This window comes from Salarias fasciatus, chromosome 13, assembly GCF_902148845.1.
Source record: "Salarias fasciatus chromosome 13, fSalaFa1.1, whole genome shotgun sequence".
Lineage (NCBI taxonomy): Eukaryota > Metazoa > Chordata > Actinopteri > Blenniiformes > Blenniidae > Salarias > Salarias fasciatus.
The window spans coordinates 21,364,450-21,377,051 of record NC_043757.1 but is presented as its reverse complement, the minus strand read 5'-3'; the positions used below and the strand labels follow the sequence as shown (position 1 = coordinate 21,377,051).

General features: G+C 46.7%; 1 protein-coding gene across 1 annotated transcript; it reads left to right on the top strand.

The window, feature by feature from the left end:
* Positions 1-1,762: 1,762 nt before the first annotated feature.
* klf5a (Kruppel like factor 5a) lies at positions 1,763-10,173 on the top strand. Its single transcript, XM_030107178.1, has 4 exons — positions 1,763-2,264; positions 3,289-4,453; positions 5,572-5,631; positions 8,139-10,173. The coding sequence occupies exons 1-4, from the start codon at positions 2,100-2,102 to the stop codon at positions 8,315-8,317; spliced, it is 1,569 nt and encodes a 522-aa protein (XP_029963038.1). The 5' UTR covers positions 1,763-2,099; the 3' UTR covers positions 8,318-10,173.
* Positions 10,174-12,602: the final 2,429 nt, after the last annotated feature.

The following is a 12,602-nucleotide window of genomic DNA, read 5'->3' as shown; positions in this document are numbered from 1 at the left end:
CTGCCTCTCTGTGATTCTGAAAGAGAAAGTCATCTCAGCTTAAGATTACTTTTTTTTTTTTTTTATTAAAGAGAACTTGCTTGAGAACCTGCTGGTATGGTTTTACATGTAGTGAGCGTTAGAGAACTCAATCCAATAAAATGTGTATTACGTGGGGAGGCTTTTTTTTAGCTTGACTCATCTTATTACATTTGAAATCTGAGTTTTTCAGATTGTGCAGCTCAGATTTTCTTTTTCCATTTTCATGTCTTTTTGGACATGATCTGGATTTTTTTTTTTTTTTTTTTTTTAGAAAAAATGATTACAGATGAAATGCTGCACCTTTTGTATCTTTGGTATACTTACAGTGTACTTCAGGGCTACTCTATCTTTCAGTCTACCTCTGTCCCATTGCTTTTTGAAAGCAAATATAGCTTTTACTTTACACATATAGTCATTGCTTATCAATGGGTTACATGATTCGTGCGTCAGTCCATCTTTGTTCGAGCTTAGGGTTGAAAGGTGCTGGAGCCAAACCCAGCAAACTGTGGGTGGAAGTAAAGCGTCATTGCTGTCGTTTAACCTCCGGCTGTCTAACGGCCGACTGTCCTACAAGCAACGTGGGCTTCATAAACAACTGGAAAAATCTTCCGGGGGATAGCCTGGTCTGATGGGGGGGAACAGGAATATGGCCGATTTCATTACACCATCAAATTCTTGACAATCCAGAGTTCAGGCCAGGAGTCTACAGACAGTCGCAGCCTGACACGCTCCGCCGCTGCTTCCTTGCATCTGTCATCCTCCAACAACCAAACATGTGTTTATCCTGTAGAGACTGTCTGTTCCCCAGCTATTTCAATTAAGAAAAACTGAATTCGGTGATTTCATCGTAGATGGTGCAGCAGTCTCACTTTGCCCCATGCTTCAACAATTCAGAGGAGGTTCGCTCCATGGTATAACGATCTGCTAGCATTAAAGAAATCAGTCTGAAAACTAGAGAAAAAATTACATCCAACTACCTTAAAAGTATGCTAAAATGACCAGAAAGGGAGTTTGATATATATATATATATAAAGTTCTATTCCTCCAGATTAGAACAGTCTCAGTTTTTGGTTGGGGAGGCGTCTCTTTGAGACAGCCTGTTGGCCCAGGACAGTTGACTGTAATGACCAAATGACTAGCCATACTTATAAAATACAGCACAGTTTGTTCATCTTTGGACACTTTGTATTAAGTACAGCTATTGTCACCTTGAAGGAGTGATTACTACATCCACTACTGCCTTTTGCAGATTGATTATCTCCTCAGAACACTTAACAATGTCACTGTGTTAAGATACACAAATATGTGCTTTTGGTTTATTTACATTTGTAGTTTGGGCTCGGTTGGAGTTATTTTATTGAAATTGTGAATTTTTTTTTGTTAAATCCTGGTTAATTTTGATTAAATGTACGAATGTGGAATATAAGAACCTTAAACCTTAAAGATGTGTCTTTATATAAAGTGTTTTGATGTTTCAGTTGCATTCAGTCATTATTTGTTGTATAAAAGTGATTTTCAAAATGACAAGAAACTGTCCTGGAACCAAGAGTTCACCAAACCAATGGAAAACTGGTTTCGGGAGGATTTTTTTTCCCCCCTCATCTTGTTCAGTGTGTGGCGCTTTCATCATTTGCAACGCTCCAAGTGGAGAAAAGAAAATGTGTAAAAACAGTCGTTTGGAAGGCTGGTGAACGGGTTCCACCTGGAAGCGGTCCGGCCGGTTGCTCGGTGTGTTTTAATGCGCTGGAGATGGAGCGAAGGGCGGTGGCCGCCGAGTGAGGGATCAAAGCCGCTCGCGCTGGTGGGCGGTGTGTTTACCCCGGGCCACTACACTCCGCCCTGCCGCGGCCCATAGAAAACTGTCTGCGGGCCGGAGGGATGAAACAAGTGGAAGGAGATGAAGCCGACAGGCACGGTGTGATCGCTCCTCCAACACCGCCGCACACGTCGCTCCGCATCCTCCGTGTGTTTGAGTAAACAGGACGAGCCAGACGCGCGCGTGTGTGCGTGTGTTTCTTTTTCTTTTTTTTGTTTTTTTTTTTTCCTTCTTCTTTCTGCGGCGCTGCGTCGGGAGCTTCATGGCCGCGACACTGGCGATGAGCGGCGGCGTGCAGCAGCAGCAGGAGGACCCCTTCTACCAGCTGCACAAGGCTGGCTGCTTCCCCCTGGAGGAGTCCGCGCTGTTCGGCCTGGACTGCAAGATCCCCGAGCCGGACAAGGCTGGACCGCACGACTACACGCAGGTACGGGCAGAAGGCGCCGCTTCACGCCGCGGTGATGTGTTTCATTGAATGGGGCGTGGCAGATCGGTTGTAAAAATGAAAAAAAAAAAAAAAAAAAAAAATAGAGGTTGTTGTTTTGATTTTCTCTTCTGCTCCTGGGGATTTGACTCCGCTTTCTTGATTATTTAAATGGATTTATATTTGCATTATTTAGCGGCGATGAGCGGAGCGCGCGCCGCCTGCATTCACCGCATGTTTTCTCGTATGGCAGCCAGTTGGTCGCCAGTTGTCGGGCTCTCCTCTCACCATCATACCACGCTGACAACAACTGACTTCGGACAGAAAAGGTCCCGGCAACTCTGTGTCCCCCCCCCGCCTCCACCACCACCATCTCCACCTCCACCCACCCCCAGGTCGTGAGCAGGGAAACTTGTGCAACAGCAGAGCGAGGGGCTGTATAACAGCTGGTCGGATCAGCAGCCTCAAATAGCAGCCCATCCCCAGACTGCAGCAGCAGCAGCAGCAGAGGACAGGGAGGCATGGGTGTTTCCCCATTCTCTTTCATGTTTGCTGTTTCATCCTTTTGCTGCAGGGCTCCTCTAACTTTCAAAATTCTCCTCGATCGCAGGAGTTGCCCCATAAGGCCGTGAATAAGGATAATATCACTGAGCGGGTCGCTCACCTGACCCGTGACAGATGGCTCCCAGTTTTCTTTGAACTACACGTGTGTTCAGTTCCTCGTGGCGATAAAAAGAAGCGCTTTAATTTATTTCTTTATTCCCATCAGAACACGGCCCGACCCTTAACTTGCTGGCCTCTCAGCTGCTGGGTTTCTGAGTTCACCCTTGCAGGCGAAGAGGGAATGTGGCAGCCGCCTATTGATGACTACTTGATAAATGTTTTCGTGATGACTCCCCCTATCAAACCTTTGTCCTCTCAAAATAATGCCTCTTGGTCGCTAGGGACAAGTGCTGGCTGAAGTCAGAGCAGTTTCCCATTTTTAAAAGTGTGTTTTTCCTTCTCTCTCTCTTTTTTTTATCTGCAGGCCAAGTGTGAGATGGACAGGTATCTCTCCCCTCAGCCTCTTCCCCTTCCGCCTGCCGCAGACAGCCAGCAGAAGCCACACAGGGACGGAACGTCTGCGGTGGATCAGTTCTTCGCTGAAGACCAAAGCGGGGCCCCCTACACCCTCAACATGAATCTTTACCTCCCCAACGTGGCCTACCTGAGGATGGGTCTGTCCCAGCAGGCGCGGGCCCCGCAGCACCTCAACCACACGGGCCTGGCTCAGATCAAAACCGAGTCTGCCTCCTCGTGCTTCTCCCCCTCCAGCCTCCAGCCTCACTGCCCCAACACGACGCCCACGAGTAGCTGCTCCACATCTGGGCACGGCCCCGGCCCCGGCGCCGGCGCCATGGAATCTTCAGCCATAAACATGACGTTAACAGGGTTACCGGACTTCACCAGTGTTTTCAACCAGTCGGGAGGCAGCCGGGCCGGCGGCGGTTCGGTGCCCGAGGTCTTCGTGAAGCAGGAGATGCCGTCGCAGTACGAGCAGCACGCTCTTCACCAACACAGCGGCGGATCCCTGTATCAGCTCCTAAACTCCGGCTTGGATCAACACCACGGCGGCGGCATGGAGCCCCAGCATCAGCATCATCATCATCATCATCAGCAGCAGCAGCAGCAGTTACAGCACACTTCCACCACCGCAATCCACTCGCCTTTCCACGATTTGCCCGTCGCCTCTTCTGCGTCACAACAGGAGCAAACTGCCAAGCCGGCGTACTGTAGCCTGGGCGGCGGCGTGTACACGCACCCTCACTCTCAAGCTCACCCGCATTTCCTCCAGCAGCAGCAGCAGCAGGTGCCATACCTTCCGCCCTCTCCGCCAAATTCAGAGCCCGGCAGTCCCGACAGGCAGAAGGAGCTGCTCCACACCATGTCCCCGCCGCCTTCGTACGCGGCGACCATCGCCTCCAAGCTGGCAGGTAGCACCCCGGGACTGGGACCCGGCCCGGGACCGGGCGGCTTGGCCATGTCCGTAACCACAGGTTCCTCGGCGGCTCCGGGCCAGGCCGCCGTCTTTCCCCACCCTCCGACGACGGCCCAGGCCCCGACCCCGGCGCCGAACCCCGCGCCAGTTCGCTACAACCGGAGGAACAACCCGGACCTGGAGAAACGGCGAATCCACCACTGTGATTACCCAGGTTAGAGAGGAACACGTCTGTGTCGGTTTGCTGTCGCCTTTGAGTGTGTTTGTTTTGCTTTTTCTTCTTTCGCCGCACTGCGGTCAGGTGAACGTCTGGCCTCTCACAAAAGGTCAGCCGTATAAAAACCGGCTTTATTTTTAAAACTCGCATGCATTTTTGGGAAATTACATGTTGCGCCTTGAAAGAGTGGCTCTGGCCTTTGGGTCACATTATGTCGTTGAGCCGCAGCTGCGAACACGCTGTCCTAAAATCACAATGTTTTGGCAGCGCAGACAGCCTGAAAGTGCTTGTCATTGAAGAATCTAGTTCAAACAGCGCTTTGCATTCATTATCACACCTCAGATGACGGTGGCACTCTTTACTCATGAGCTGCAGCACAACGTTGTGGCTTTAAAGTCATGTGTGCGTGTGTGAGTGTGTTAATGATCTCGTCCTCCTCCTCGAGTTATTTGATCATTTTTTCCCACACAAGGTTCGGTACAGTTACATTTGGGATTACTCACTCCTATTAAGGTTTTATTTTTTACACACACGCACCGTGGCAGTACGATGTGCAGCTACTTGTAGGACGTGTAATGTCAACTCGCCTGTGGCAGCATGTAAAGTAGGCTTAAGCAGAACCTCCCGCAGCATGTCGGCGCACGTCTACCCCCCTTTAAAGTCAAATGAAGCAGATCCGTCGCGTCCGCGGATCCACACTTCACCCGAGTGTATATTAGACGCACTGCCGCTTCTGCTCTCACCTTGATTTTGGCAAAATTTTAATGTCTTTCCAGCCTCTGAAAATGCAATCTACGTACTTTGGATTCCACAAACATAAAATGCCTCGACCTTATTGCCAACCCAACCCAAGTTTTGATCAGCTCTTTGTACAGCGTAATTATCAGCTTGTGGTGAACCACATCAGACTTTGGTAACAGTGTTACATGTGTATATGTTCGGAAAAGTACGACGCACGCTGCTCCCATTTTCGAGCTTCCACAAAACAAACATTCGCTCTGTTTCATTCAAAACGGCTTCTGTTCACCATTCGGACAGATTTCTCTCAGTCGACTCCTCAGTAGATGAATGTCTGAGTTATTTGGACTAAGTCGTGTGTTTGTGTCTGTCGTCAGGCTGCAAGAAGGTCTACACCAAGTCGTCCCATCTGAAAGCCCACCTCAGGACTCACACCGGTAAGATTAATGTCTTTTTTTTCCATCAAAAAAAAGAGAGCGATCAAAATTGACGCCGTCCATAGGACTCGCGTTTCAGGTTCTGCACGGGCACCATGTTGCTAGGCAGAGTGTTGTGTTCTTGGCATGTGTGTGTAAATGTATCCTACCCCATTCCCATCCTCTGCCCAATATACTATTCCATCAAAACAGGTGGAAGTGACACACTTCTGCCAGGGGATGACTCTCGGGCTATGCGGCCGGTGCTAGACGCGCGGTGCCATCTCCCTCAGGATCCCGTTGCCTCCTCAGAAATACTTGAAATGCTTTGATACACTTTTTACAGACTCATTAAGCTTGTTTATTGCTATTAACGTCACAAAATGTGTCGGGGAATTCACCAAAATGGTTCTTTTTTTTTTACTCAATTTCTTACAATCTTCTTTAATCACTGTTATTGTTGTGATTTAGGTGTTTTTGTTTTTCTTTCTTTTTTTTTGCACAGGCAACGTCAACAAACAAGCCCTTAGGTGTTGGGCCTCTCCTTAGTCCAGCTAACAAAACACGGCTTCTGTTGATATCTACACATTCCTCCCTCACGTGGAGTTACACACACACTCACACACACACATGCACAAAACTTAACCGTTTCCCAAAATCTACTCTTCTCATGAACGCGAACGGCTTGTTCAGAAAGCAGGGAGCTGGCGTGGGCGTGCGTGCCGTGCATTTCAGCGCGGGGAACATGACACGACAATTAGATCTGGCGTCATTCACGCTGCAGGCTGATTTGAGGTTATTGCCGTTATTACCAACCGCAAGACGAGAGCACGGCATGTAAAAGGTTACGGAGCGGCGGCTCACACACATCCTCGCCCGCTTTTTCAGCTTCACTTGTAAATTTCTCTCCTCTTTCATGTCTGGGATCCTTCTCTCTCTCTCTCTCTCTTTTTTTTTTGTGCCATCCTTCCACCTTCAACCCTCCTCGGCTGCCCCTCCCCTTTCTTTTTATTTCTATCTTTGTCTGTTACTCATTCAACTTCTCTTATTCAGCCGCCTGAATGCACACTTACGCACTCACACATGAGACACTTCCCCACACACACACACACACACACACACACACACACACACACACACACCTGTCAGTAATCTGTATGAGATGATTCCTAATGCGTTTGGGTCCCAGTGGGAGTTCCCACTCTAATCTCCATCAACATCCATTACCCTGATTGTTTGTGTGTCTGTGTGTATTACGAGGAACTGAACTCTCCTTTTCTCTCAGTGACTTTTCTTTGTTGTTTGTCATTGTGTGCGTGTGTGTGTGTGTGTGTGTGTGTTTCCAGTGTGTATCAGCCTCACTGTGGTTGTTTTAAGAACGCTGCAGAGCTTGCTGTGCTTGTTTAGAGAGTTGGCTCACACAAATGGCCAAAACATATTTTCTTTGGCACCTCCAGCAGTATCCAGTCATGCGGAGCGCCGTGTTTGTATTTGTTCAGGTTTTAAAGCATCAATCTCTGAGATCCCTGCTACCACTGTGATTTAATGGCGGTGCCTGAAATTATGTTTATAACAAAACCATTTTATCATCAATATTTTTAGGTTAAGGCCCGTGGGCTGAAAACAGCCACAGAAAACACTGTCAGCATTTTTTGAATTTTTTTTTTTTTTTTCCATTCAATCCACCGGGAACTGTTTACTGGGGAGATTTGTGGAGTAATGCATCAGTGTTTCCTGACAGATACAGTGCTTTTGCAGGAATACTTGATATTTTCAGGAGGGTTACATACAGTCGCAGCCTCTCTTTGGTCGTCATTATGATGTAATTAGATGATTAAATGCACAGGCGTCTGCACTGCTTTATCTCTTGCAGTTGGATGGTGCCACACCTAATAATTTAAAATGCAAATAAAAGAGAAGTAATCAAATACTTTGAAAACAAGGGTCAAGTTCCTTTAAATTTCCCACGTTGCATTGCTAAATTGCTTATTTCTCCATGTGGAGATTGTATATTGATCGTCACGTTTAGCTTTTCAGTGTGTGGAGAGATTTCACTAAAACTGCAGGTTTCTTTAGTGTCATTATTTTGCCTCAACTGATTATACGAAACCCCATGTTGGTGCTCCGGCACCTGGAATGGTTTTTTGGCCAGGAGACGGTGCTGGTCCTGAAGTCAGAGGTTCACACTGCTGCCAGCTTTTACGAATCTCAGTGGAATGACGGGAGTGACACGCGAGAATACTGCGTCCGTCAGAGGGAAGTCAGACGGCATGCAGACGAGTCTCCGTGAGAAACTTGTGCAGCGTCGGTGTTTGAGCGGCTGATGAATGCCTGTCAGCGACAGTGTTGTGATTGTATATGTTGGCAGACCGGAGGAGTTTTCAGTGCAGCCTGTTTTCCCTGTTCCTCCACCCAATTGTATGAATCATGTAAGTTAGGGAATTAGCCTCTCCATTCCGTCTGGTCACAAAGCAGCCGGACTCACTCGCTCTTTTTTATCTTTCTTTTCTTTTCTCTCTGCTGTGCAGGTGAGAAGCCGTACAGGTGCACGTGGGACAGCTGCGACTGGCGCTTCGCCAGGTCGGACGAGCTGACGCGGCACTACAGGAAGCACACGGGCGCCAAGCCGTTCCAGTGCGCCGTGTGCTCGCGCTCCTTCTCCCGGTCCGACCACCTCGCCCTGCACATGAAGAGGCACCAGAACTAGCGGCGTTTGCACACACACACACACACACACACACACACAAAACACACACACACACATACACGTGCAAACACACATCCTAGCACTATCTTGACACATGAAAGCACTCACTCCCATTTTACCACGGCGTTGCGAGCCGCGGCGGCCCGCGTCCCGGCTCGCCTCGGTGCTGCTGTCGGGGGCTCGAACCGTACGATGGCCCGACAGACGCGCCGTTCTTAATCCAGAGCGGGACGGTGTGGAGGCTGCACAGCAGGAAGGGAGCGACCGGATGAAGCTCCCGGTCTGTCGGCCTTCAAACTCACTGTAGCTGTTGGGTGGGACGATGACGGAACGAGAGAAAACGGTAGCTCCACGGTGCGCTTTCCAGTCACTCCGACTCATTTGTGGCTGGAATGAAAGCATTAAAACCACATCTTGTCATTATTCTAAGGTAGATCAGGCTTCCTTTTGTTTTAATAATGACAAAAAAAAAAGCTTTCGCAAAACTATTCAAGCCAAATATTTGTTTACTCATTGGTTTGTTAGTTTGTTAAAATAACTGGAATGTCCAGATTTTTATTTTTATTTTTAATCAAATCCTTAGGTTTGCACTAGAATTGCTAATCCAAGTCTAAGACTTTTTCTCTTTTTTTGTTTTCTTTTATTTTGACCCATGTATCTCACTCACCACTGGAACGATCGTTATCGCCACTGGACTGGATGTCTGAGAAGGCCACACAAATCATCACTTTTCAGATATTAAAAATTGAAGGCATTTGTACTCTGGAGAGGGAAGATAGAGCAAGGGGGGAAAAAATGAGACGCGGGAGGTTGGAGAAGGGGAGATAGAAAGATTTGCGATCAGAGAGAGAGAGAGAGAGAGAAGCACTGAGGACGACTGAGGAACAAAAGGAGGTGGATGGATGCTAAAGAGCAGCAATTAGGTGATGAATTATTCAGGTTGCCTTTCGATGGATCTCCAGCCAGAGAAATGTAAGCAGAATTCGTAGACGAAGCCCAGAATTCATTCACTTAAAACAGAATCGACTGTATTTGATGCACAAGCTTGAATTAAGCGTCTTTAAAAGACTATTACTGTACACGTGTCTCGTCAGGCTTTTTACTTCTTTTAACCAAAGTATCATCTCCACGGTTGACACCTTATTAAGTGCCTCCTCGTCTGATTCATGTGTTTTGTTTTGTTTTTTGTCCTGTGGTAGCAGAGCTGTGATCAGCGTAGAAAGTCCTTTTTTTTTTTTTTTTTACATATATGTACATGGTGCTGTTTTTATTTCTTAAAAAGATCCTATTTGCAGACTCATCTCTGAAAAACTAAAAGTGCATTTCTTTCAAAATCTCGAGTCTTGATCTCATTGTAAGGCGACAGCTCCGACCATGTCTCAGACGTCCCGACGTTGTGTGGATTGTTTTTTTGTTTTTTTGTTTTTTTCCCTCTGTACACAGCTAACTTGCAACTCGACTCTATCGGGCAATCGGACATGGACTCGTGGATGTTTTTAAGGAAAGGTTCAATTCTTTGTAGATTTGGTGGAGATGAAGAGATGCAAAAAAAAAAATTACACGAACCTTCCCTTTAATATCCACCCAGTCTGTTTGACGGCGTGATCCGGCCCGCACCTATAACTGTACTTGTTCATTCACTGCAGGTAGACTAACGATAATATAGCACTGTATTGTATCATGGTAAATCTGACTATTTATTTGATTGTGTAGAAGCGGGGGTTGTATCAGATCAACCGTCTTTCTCCCCAGCAAAAAAATGCCTTAATGTAAATATATGCACTGTAAATACCTTTTTGTTTTGTTTGATTTTCCTCTTTTTGTTATTATTTTGTAAAACAACAGGGCAAAAAAGAGTAAAATGCCCCGCATCCAAAAGAAAAAAAAACACACACTCACACACACACAATTGAGCCTCTTTTGTTCTCTTGTCAAAGCTATTTTGATGCCATTGTTTTATATATTGTCCTTCCAACAACTTCTTTTGTAGATTTTTTTTTGTTTTGTTTTTTGTTCCATGGTAAACGTTCCAAAGACAAAAGTTGTTTTTCTTCAACTGAGTGAAGCCGATGCTAATAAAGTCAACTGACACTTTTACACATGTCCCTTTGTGCTGAAATTAATGGGGAGATTTTTCTGCTGTTTCCTGTTAATTACATGTGGCGGCGATTCGTAGTTTGTTCAGGAAGAAACTGTACGGCCCGGCCGGGATTAAACATGCTTTAAAAAAAAAAAAAAGAAAAGTGAAGTTTAAGCAGGAAGAGATATGAAACGAAGATGTGGAGAAAGAGGTGAAGCGCTCTCAAACGAGACCTGCCGGTAACCTGCAGCACCCTCGCTGATCAACAAACAATAGGCCTTTGATATCCCAGCAAGACACAATGAACAAGAAAATAAATCTGACCAGCACTCGGGGACCGGTGGGGAATCCCACCACATCCAAATGGACGTACAAACACACACACACACACACACACACACCATATGTTCTTGGTTTAAGTCATAAATGTGACCCAGGGTCTCTGCTGTAATCTACCTCAGATGTCGGAGCAGGAGCAGGAGGAGGTGGAGGGGAGAGAGTGAAAGCAGTGAAATGCAGAACAATCTAAACAAAAGAATCTCTGGAGGGACCCAATCAACCACTTCCGTCCTCCTACATCTCCTCTCCATCTCCGCCTCCTCCGCTTTTTCTTATTTAATTTCATTTTTTCTCTCTCTTTGTCTTTCCACGCACCGTATCCCCCTCTCCTCCCCGGCGGAGCGTATTGTATGAAAGTCCAGGGGCGCCGCTCCGCAGGTCAGAGTGGAGGCTGTTCTCATAACCTGCTCCACTCCTCATCTTTTCCCCATCATGCCCCTCTTCTCCCTTCAGTCTGCTGCACCTTTTCCTTCAGCCTTGAATCTCATGTCTCTCCTTCTCCTCCTTTTTCATCCCTTCACTTTCTCTGAATACAGAGGATGATAATGTGGACTTGCAGGTGTTTTCTAAGCATGTGACTCCTAAAGAATTAGGACACACACACTCACACACACACACACACACACACACACACACACACACACACACTCACACAGTGGTGATGAGTGAGTGGGAGCTACCGGTTCATGTTTTGGATCAACTAAATTAATGTCACACATCTGGAAGAAGGCTCCTGCCTGCTCCACCCTCTGCTGTGCTGCGTTGGTGTGATTCCCAGTTTCCCTTTGTGCACGTCTGTAAATCTGTGTGTGTGTGTGTGTGTGTGTGTGTGTGTGTGTGTGTGTGTTTGTGTGTGTGTGTGTGTGTGTGTGTGTGTGTGTGTGTGTGTGTGAGTGCATATTGGTATAAAGTTTCCAGTCCTCTTCTCTTGGAACGGACCACCCACTCAGAAGACCAATAGAGTGACCACGGGGAGTCCAGATACACACACACACACACACACACACACACACACACACTATATGCAACTCCCTCCAAAATCAACCCTTCCCAATATTCTCAGAATAGAACATGTTGTTATCGCAGATCGGCGAGATACGAGAACAGCTGAGTCGCTGACACAAAGTTAAAGATAATATCAAAAAATCGAAGAGGATCTCATTTCAAGACGTTACGTATGCTCCCAAAAATGTTGCCTCAGGTGAACCGCTCCGTCGTTAGGAAAGTATTCTTCAAATCAAACATGAGAAAGCAGAACGGTGGCATGAGCGCTGATATCTACTGTAGATCTTCTACATTTATTAGCGTCGTTCAAACAAGTCCCGTGCAGAGAGTCGGACTTACAGAGGGGGAAAAGGGAAGTCAGCGTTGCATTACAGTCGGTCTTCTTAGAGGGATGACCTGATATCTGGAGGTGTATTCTGCTCCAGAGGGTCAGATGCCGTCCTGTGTGGACTTTGCATGTTCTCCCTGTGTGTGTGTGCTTGAGTTCTCGTACTCTTTTCGGTTCACCAGCCTTTGGTAATGGGTCTAATGCTGACTGTGAATGACTCTTCGGTGTGTGTGGTGATGTCTCGCCAGCTCTCGAAGGTTTGACAGTTCAATCATCTCAGTGAAAGAATCCTCACCAACTCTGTGAAATGGAAAGTGGTATTGCAATCCCAGTTCTTCACTTTCAGGTGTTCTACTTGAACAAGTTTAGTCAAAAAAAAGGAAAAAAAAAAAAAAAGCCTGAATGTTGCTCTATATGTTTTTTTATGGAACCTTTGTGTCACAGTCTATTTTTAGCAGAGACCAGCTGCAGAAGCGCTGATTACAAACTGATGTTCTGTCTTTTTTTTTTTCTTCAATCCAGCACACTTCTCT